General features: G+C 39.1%; 1 protein-coding gene across 1 annotated transcript; it reads left to right on the forward strand.

Moving 5' to 3' along the window:
• The first annotated feature begins 1,454 nt into the window (after window positions 1–1,454).
• Window positions 1,455–6,740, forward strand: LOC131254924 (putative receptor-like protein kinase At3g47110). Its single transcript, XM_058255627.1, has 2 exons — window positions 1,455–4,222; window positions 6,298–6,740. Exons 1-2 carry the CDS (start codon window positions 1,552–1,554, stop codon window positions 6,738–6,740), a joined length of 3,114 nt encoding a protein of 1,037 aa, XP_058111610.1. The 5' UTR covers window positions 1,455–1,551.
• The last annotated feature ends 2,548 nt before the right edge of the window (window positions 6,741–9,288 follow it).

Genomic DNA, 9,288 nt, shown 5'->3' on the forward strand with positions numbered 1-9,288 from the left:
TTATGGACCTCAGAATGGCTGGGGGAGGGCTAGTCCAAATGAGGGCAGAGGCTAAAAAGCCTGTTAGCAAAATGCGCATGTGACCCTTTATTTATAGTTGTTTTTAAGCTACTAGGGTGCTGAGGTTTTCTTTAGGGCCACTTGTGTACAATTTTTAGATAAAGAGCTATGAGATCATATCTGACTGGGTGGCAAGAATGATCAACTGGCATAATTCCTACATCATGGGCTATCCATGGTAAGTGCCTGAACGTGTATGGTTCTGATCATTAGACCATGCTGTTTTGTGGTCCCTATCCAACATTTCATAATCTATACTGGACAATGAACATCTCAATCTTGCTTATGTATAACAATGGGTTCTGTATATCTTATCAGATGAACCATGTAACTTGGCTCGCACGCTCATCAGATTGACTGAAACTAATGCGGGGGAGGAGATTGGGTCAGGTTTAGGTAACACCGAGCTTGGTCAGGCAGTTACAGCCTACTTTAATGTATGTGTTATATATGACGTTGGACATTGGCCCATCTATTTTGTCAGCTCATTTTAGGGCATGAGCCGGAAAAATGAAGCAGATCCAGATCTGCGGTGGACCACATCACTTGTAGCAGTGGTGATTGAGTGCCCACCAATAAAAACTTCTTTTGGGTTTCAAAATTTTTTGATCAACATGATACTTGATTGGAGGGCAAATAAAGATTACGGTGAGCCCTGGAAAGTTTTAAACGGTAAGCGTACCATTTCGTTTGTGTGGTCTACTTGAGCACTGGATCCGCCGATTTTTGAGCGCGTTTTGCCAAAGTCGATGGGCGTGGGTTAAACCCCTGCATCACCGATTGGATAGGCAGATTGGGTATTACTTGGAGACGGACGGTCCGGGTCAGGACTCCGTGAGGCCCACTGTGATGTATATACTTTATCCACGTGGTTCATCTATTTTGATAGATTATTTTAAGGCATTACTTCAAAAAGGAGCCAGATCAAAGGCCGAACTGGACTACACTACAGGAAGCAGTGGGGATTGAACTTTTACTGTTGAAAACTTCTTAGGGTCCACCTTGATGTTTATTTTCCATCCAACCTCATAAGATCATGCAGAAATGAACGGAGGGAAAACATAAATATCAGCTTGATCCAGAACTTCTGTAGCCCCCAAGAAGTTTTGGGTGGTAGGCTTTTAATCCCCATTACTTCCTTTGGTGTGGTCCATTTAAGCCTTCAATCTTCATATTTGTTGGTTTACGCCGGAAAATGATATTTCAAAATGAATGGACGGTATGGATAAAGTATATACCTCAAAGTGGGCTCCACAGAGCGCCTGACAGGACCGTCCATCTCTAGCTAAGTACTGGTGGGGTAGTACCGAAATGGCGTCACTTCTGGACTGTGGGCAGATTCAGTATTAAAGAAAAAAAAATGGTAATCTGGGACCCACCAAAATCATCTGATCATTTTTTTGTAAGTAGACTCCTCAAGTCATCAAGGGCTCAGAATCCACTCCATATTTGTCTCCTCGCTTTGGCTTTCCTTCATTCACAGACACTGTTATGGAGCTCCCACCTACGACCCTATTGGCATTTTGGTCATTTCTCCTTCTCTCTTCCACTCACGTTCCATGCTTCTTCGCATCATCCGCTCACTTCTCCAACGAAACCGATCACCTTGCTTTGCTCCACTTTAAAGATCTGATAACCGACGGTCCTCTCCATTCCTTGAGCTCATGGAACCATACTCTCCACTTCTGTCGCTGGCAAGGAGTCACATGCGGTGGTCGCCGCCATCCTCAAAGGGTCATTGCCTTGATCCTCACAGACAAGAACTTGGTGGGCCCCATTTCTCCCTTCATAGGCAACCTCACCTTCCTCAAGAGAATCGATCTCGCAAACAACAGCTTCAGCGGTCTGATTCCTGAACAGATGGGCCAGTTGTTCCGCTTGCGGTTTCTCGCTCTGTATAATAACACACTCGCTGGAGAAATTCCTACAAATCTGACCTACTGTTCGAAACTCGAATTCCTTTATCTTCACCATAATCGGTTGGCAGGGAGGATTCCAACTGAGATTGGCTCTCTATCGAAACTCACTGTATTGGTTCTTGGTGAGAACAATCTTACAGGAAGCATCCCACTTTCACTTGGAAACCTTTCGTCTCTCTCTTACCTTTATCTCACAACAAACAGTCTGGATGGCAGCATACCAGATGACCTTGGTCGGTTGGCAAGCTTAGAGAGGTTTGACATTGCTGAAAATGAACTGTCAGGTAAGATTCCACCCCAGCTATACAATCTCTCCTCCGTTAAGTTTTTGGACGTGGGATTTAACAGATTGTATGGAAATCTTCCTCCTAACTTAGGCTTCACTCTTCCTAATCTCCAATGGCTTTCCACCGGAGTAAACCAATTCACAGGACCCATACCAATTTCGTTGTCCAATGCTTCAGGACTCGTTATTATTGACCTTGGTAACAATAGCTTTCGCGGATCTGTACCTACGAATTTTGGAAGCCTCAAGCGTCTGTCCATGTTACTTTTGTCGGGTAATAAACTTGGGATTGGAAAATCTCAAGACTTGATTTTTCTCGATTCTTTGACCAATTGCAGTCGCTTACGAATGCTGGAGGTAGTCGGTAATCATCTCAGCGGTTCGTTGCCCGATTCCATGGCAAATATTTCGACCCAACTGACTTGGCTAAATTTGGCAGAAAACAAGATATTCGGAAGCATCCCATCTGGGATTCAGAATCTTGTCGACTTAACATTACTGGATATGGCGAATAACTTTTTAACAGGTACTATTCCCATTGGTATTGGGAAGCTTAACCAGGCAAGAGAGCTTTGGTTCGAAGCAAATGAATTATCAGGGCAAATTCCATCTTCCTTAGGCAACATCTCTCAATTGTTGATACTCAGTTTATATGAAAACAATCTATCGGGGAGCATACCTTCAACTATTGGTAATTGCACAAACCTGCAATTCATATACTTCCACAGTAATAAGTTCAGCAGTAGCTTACCCAAACAACTTTTCATCTTTCCATCTTTGATTCATCTTTACATTGGAAATAACTCTTTTACCGGTAGCTTGCCGGTCGAAGTTGGTTACTTGAAAACTCTCTCGGTATTGAGTGTTTCAAATAACAAATTGTCAGGAGAAATTCCAAGCTCGCTAGGAAATTGTCTCAGCCTAGAGTATCTCTTGTTGGATGGAAACTTCTTTCAAGAATCAATTCCTCCAACATTTAGTACTCTAAGAGGCCTTCGATCCCTGGATCTTTCATGCAACAACCTATCTGGGGAGATTCCAAAATATCTGGAGAAGCTTGCTCTAGAGTCTCTAAATCTTTCCTTCAATAATTTCAAGGGTGAAGTACCAAAACAAGGGGTCTTTGGAAATGCCAATCAAGTTTCAGTGCTCGGAAATAATAAGCTTTGTGGGGGTATTCCAGAATTAAATTTGCCTCAATGCTCTTGCCAAGCTTCCAAGAAATGGAGAAAGTCTCTTGCATCAAAAGTAAAAATCTCAGTTGTTGTTGTTGTCCCGTGCCTTATGTTAGTATCATGTATCTTTGCCACTCTTTATTGGGTAAGAAAGTCAAGAAGGAAACCTGTTGATGTGCCTTCTGCGGAGGATCCTTTCATCACCATTTCTTATGCGGAACTCTTTAAAGCAACAGATGGCTTCTCTTCTGCCAATTTGGTCGGCACTGGAAGTTTTGGCGCTGTATATAAAGGGGCTCTGGATCGTGATGGAACTATGGTAGCAGTGAAAGTCTTCAATCTTCAACAACAAGGAGCTCTGAGGAGCTTCATGGCTGAATGCGAAGCCTTGAAAAACATTAGGCATCGGAATCTTGTTAAGATCTTAACTTGTTGTGTAAGCATTGATTTTAAGGGCAATGATTTCAAAGCTCTAGTTTACGAGTACATGCCTAATGAAAGTCTAGACAAGTGGTTGCACAGAGATGGCGATCACCAGCTTGGAAGGAACTTGAAGTTTACTCAAATGCTAAACATAGCTATTGATGTGGCTTCTGCACTGGATTATCTGCATAATCATGGCCAAACGCCAATCATTCATCGAGATTTAAAGCCAAGCAATATTCTTCTTGATGATGACATGATTGCTCGTGTGGGTGATTTTGGGCTAGCCAGGTTCTTACCTGAGGTTGCTCAAAGTAGCTCGGTTGGAATCAAGGGATCTGTTGGATACATCGCTCCAGGTAACAATTTTATCTATTACCTTATCTACTTTCTTGTATATGAATACATAAATATGAACGAAAACACCCACCCACCTAGTCTGGCTATTTGCTTCGCAGGAGAGTACCGGAGGTGCGAGCAAAGTAGGGTGGGCTTGGGTAGGCCCACTGTGATGTGCATCTGAAATCCATTCTAATCAATGGATGCATTAGCCCATGTTAGGCCCTAGGTCAAAAAATCAGACTCGTTCTAATTTACTTGAGCCATTCCAAGGGAAATAATTGGGGAGAGGGGTGCCCACCATTGTTAATTTCTATATGGCCCACTGTGAAATCTCCAATCATTAGATACGTCATCTCGAGTAAGATTCGGGACCAAAAATCAGCCTGACCTATGATTCAAGTGGGCCACATCAAACTAAAAGTTAGGAGAGGACAACCCTTAATTTTTACTGGGTCCACTACCATGATAATATGAAATCAACTCCAACCATTAGCTTGCACACTATAATAAGGCCCAAGGCTCAAAAAGCAGACCCATCCATGATTCACGTGAAGCATACGAATTGAAATAGTTTGAAAGGTGAGTGTTTGTCCATGTATTATTTCCAATGTTGGTTTACCTAAATCATGGAAGGGGATGTTTTTTGGGCCCTTATGTGAAATAAGGTGACAAACCTTGTGATCCGGGTGGATTTCAAATAAGCATCCAATCCGTGCAATAGATCGGCCCCATCACAAGGATTGCCCCATGAAAAAAATCAACCATCAAATAATTGAGCAAGTCTATTTATCAATGGATGGTCATTGTTTTTTATAGATGTGATCCACCTTATGGGTGGATGAAGCCGATATTTGCAGTACAAATGATCCTCATGGTGGGCCTAACCTATTGGATTGGTTGGATGCCGCATTCACTTAAGAGGTTGTAGGTTATTCATGGGGTAGAGCGTAACTTATGGTCCAACCAATTGGACGTGAAACATTCTCTCCCTACACACACCTCCAAAAGGTGAGAACACACCCCTAATAATCATATGGACAAAAAGGTATTCCAGCCCCTTACATGTCTTTACACTTATTTACTTGGGTGTGTGTGACAAGGTAATCCCACCATGAAGATAATCTTGCGCAAAAGTAAGGCTCATCCACTCATATGTGCACTTTTAAGAGGTATACTAAATATACTAATTCAAAGCATACATGTGGTTGGAGTATCTCACGCTCATGCGATCACTTCTTTTTGGTTCTCAGATGTATTGGAAATGTACACATGCTATCTTAGTATCCACAATAAAATCATAGCCATCCATGAGTTGGGACTATTTCAAATATGCACGGGGATAAGATTATGCTTCCGAGTTGAATAGGTAGATTTGTGTATGTTGATCAACCATATGTACCTTGAATATGAAATAGTAGTCATGTTTTTCTAAGCTTTCAAAATTTCCCATAAGTGTTGTTGATTAATGGAACATTTTACTGTATTGGCATGGTATTTTTATAATGGGTCCCACTTATTGAATGGCTTAGGTTTTTATAAGCCCCCACATATGACTAATGCCTATTCATTATGTGGGTTCTAGCCCAATCATTCTTGTGATTAAGTAGGCCACCTCTTGTACATTAAATGTGGAACACTGGTAAATCTTACTTGAACTTGATTTTATTTGGTTTCGGATCTTGAAAGAATGACCTCAGATTTAAAGGATATACCCAACACGATTTACATAGACAAAGTTGTACTCACTTGTACCCCACATTAATCGCACCATAGCAAGATATAAGAATTATTTTTCTTATAATGTCTTTAGTTAAGATATGTGTTACACAAAATTCATAACAATAAGTCTTTTGTTCAGTTGATGATTGACATGTTGAGTTCTTTCACTTTAGTAATAGAGTCTTAATTAATTTTGAACATCTTTGTAAGCACTTACAAGTTCATAGCACACCAATTGATGTTAGAAAATTAGCAAAAATGCTAATTACTTGTTTACATAAATATTCCTCCTCTCTCTAAATTTAACCTTTGATATTATTTGTATCAAAATGGTCACTTACATTCTAATATGAGATGTATATATAAATTACAGAATATGCGATGGGCAGTAAAGCATCTACACAAGGAGATGTTTACAGCTATGGAATCCTTCTATTGGAGATGATCACTGGAAAGGGGCCAACAGATGGCATGTTTATGGACAATCTAAACCTTCATCATTTCGCTAAGTTAGCTTTGCCTGAACGAGTAATGGAGATTGTTGAGCCACGACTGCTTGTAGAAGACGGTGAAGTTACTCAGGGCAATGGAAATCATATCAATACAAGAAATAGAATGCATGAATGCTTGATTTTAATAGTCGGAATCGGTGTGTCATGTTCTTCAGAGTCTCCAAGAGAACGAATGTGCATGAAAGATGTGGCTTTAAAAATGCATGCAATCAAGAACCAATATCTCGGGGTCAGGATTCATAGAGACGTACAAGTTAGATCACAAATGTTAGATGGTGATTTGTCTTACCTCAGTCATTACTAAGTTATTATCTGTAGTTATGTTGAGAAATATTTTCAAACAAAGTTATTTTGTTGAATACGTTTCTAAACAAGCTCTGGATATATTTAGTCTTGAGTTAAGAGTGTACTTGAATTCATATTGGATATATCGGAAGATATGTTTCTTTTTCTTTATTTTATATTATGCTAGACAATGAATTTAATATGAAAAAGACATTATCATATTATAATAAGAAGAATATTGGGTTACTAAGATGTTTAATTATTAATATATTTTATGCAAAAGTTTTAAAATTGATGTTTCAATAGTAAGGAATTAGTTTAGATATTGGACTGCCAACTTATTATTAGTCAATGAGTGCTTTCATGTGAGCATGATGTCCTCACTTACTTGGTCATTTCTTACTCTCATTTAGCATTTATGTGATTAAGGTACGATTTTACTTAGATGAGATAATGCATATAATTTAAAGTCACCACTAGCCAAATAAGGGTTACAATATAAGGTCTGCTAGATATCGTAGAATGACGCTTATAGGTTAAGAAATCATAAGACTCCCTATTAGAGTTCCGACACTTATCTCACACCACTATAATCTAATCCCAGCTACAATAAATCCAGATCAACCTTAGGTATTAGAAATTTGGATCTAATACCATAGTTAATTTATACACTTTGTGGAAGCATGTTTAACAAAGATAAAACAATTAAATAAACAATAACCAATAAAGTAATCACACAAATCATAAGATAATTAATGTAAAAAATCCTTGTGGGAAACAACTATGGCATAAAACGATAGAAATCCACTACAATTAAAAACATTAGAGTTTACACCACTCATCTTCTTCGATTATAGCAGAAACCCAATCTCCCCTTACAATGCGCACCTAAAAAAATTCTAGCCCCTTGAAAAAATCCCTTCCTATGCCCTTACAAGTGTATAAAATTGACTCACCTCACAAAACTCTTGCTCTTAGAGAGAAAGCACTTGTATAATCTAAGCCCTAATCGAAAATATACTTAAATACCATGATTTGTACTAATCTGTATAACTTGCTAGTCAGACCAAATGAGACCTTCTATCAAACCAAAATAAACCAACTTACATATTTTGGTCGAAATGAAAATGTGTAAATCTTCATAGTGAGAAAACTAAGAAACCTTCCCTAATTTGGTTAGACCGAAAAGACACCGGTCAAATTGAGATAGGGCTTCTCTACATTAGCAGATTGGCAGAATCCAAGGCACTCCACACAATAATCTCCACATTGACTTGCATTCTGATAAGTCACCTTAAAGATCTTCTTTACAACCTCCACCTTAAGCATAGACTACTCCGAACATTCTCCACCTGGAATGCATATCCATTTACACCCCTGTGTAATGGTGCACAATCTTATTAATGGATGAAGAGATTAATCAAGCACAAGCAATGCTTGAACTCTCTCTGGTCATCGGCTTAGTCAACATATTAGTCGCATCCTTATCCGTGTGAATCTTTTGAAACAGAATCTATTTAGAAGTAATGAGTTCCTGTATCTTATGAAACATCTGTGCTTAGTTCTCGCATAATACACCTGATTCATCACTAGATGGATAGAACTCTAACTATCGCAATGTAAACGAATCACCTCTTGCTTCAACCTGAGTTCTCCTATTAGACCCTTTCAACCATAATGCCTCCTTTGATACCTCTGTCGCAGTTATATATTATGTATCAGTTGTGGAGAACTCTATTATAGACTATAACATAGGTCTCCAACATATCGGTCAACCTGCTAATGTGAAAATATATCCTACAGCGAACCTCCTGTTGTCTAGATCACTTGTATAATTCGAATCCACATAGTCCACAACTCCACCAGAAGTTCCACGTCCTCCGAATATGATGCTAATATCGATTGTGCACTTGGGATACCTTAGAATCTACCTAACAACATTCCAATGCTCATTTCCTACATTCGCCATATATTTATTGACTACACTAACTATCCGTCAGATATTTGGCATTGTACAAACCATTACATACATGAGACTCCTCACTATACTTGCATATGATACCCGTGACATACTTGAAATCTCCTTTTCTATACTTGGACATAACCTTGCTGATAACTTAAAGTGGCAAGCTAGAGGCATGCTAATTGTCTTAACACCTTCCTATTAGTGCACTTATTAGTCAATCATGTGTGTCCATGTGTCGGTAAGTCGGTTGAGCCCTTGGAAACTAAAGATCAAAGACACAAGAAGACATGAAATAATAAGGAGTGAAGAACAGGTAAATCACGAGGTGCCTTGGTAATCCTAACCTTGGACCCAAATAGACTCAAAACAACCTTAAACTCTAGATGATCTATTCCTTAATAGGTAATCTTTATTTGATTATACATTGGCCTTAGGATCCTTATTTAGACATGCTTAGATAGGCTATAGAGATTTAGAGTTGTTATAAATTGTATATCTCAAAGACAACAGAACTCTGGGTGATTTCGATTAATCCTCGATCAATCAAGCGAATCCTTAATCAATTGATTGATCGATTAAGCGAATCCTCAAACGATTGATT

The sequence above is a fragment of the Magnolia sinica genome, chromosome 9, assembly GCF_029962835.1.
Source record: "Magnolia sinica isolate HGM2019 chromosome 9, MsV1, whole genome shotgun sequence".
In the NCBI taxonomy this organism is placed as follows: domain Eukaryota; kingdom Viridiplantae; phylum Streptophyta; class Magnoliopsida; order Magnoliales; family Magnoliaceae; genus Magnolia; species Magnolia sinica.

What these genes read in the sequence shown, in the direction of transcription:
- LOC131254924 (XM_058255627.1), top strand. Translation starts at nt 1,552, where the DNA reads ATGGAGCTCCCACCTACGACCCTATTGGCATTTTGGTCATTTCTCCTT. An exon ending in TGTTGGATACATCGCTCCAG is followed by an intron (nt 4,223 to 6,297) that starts GTAACAATTTTA and finishes TATAAATTACAG; the next exon opens with AATATGCGATGGGCAGTAAA.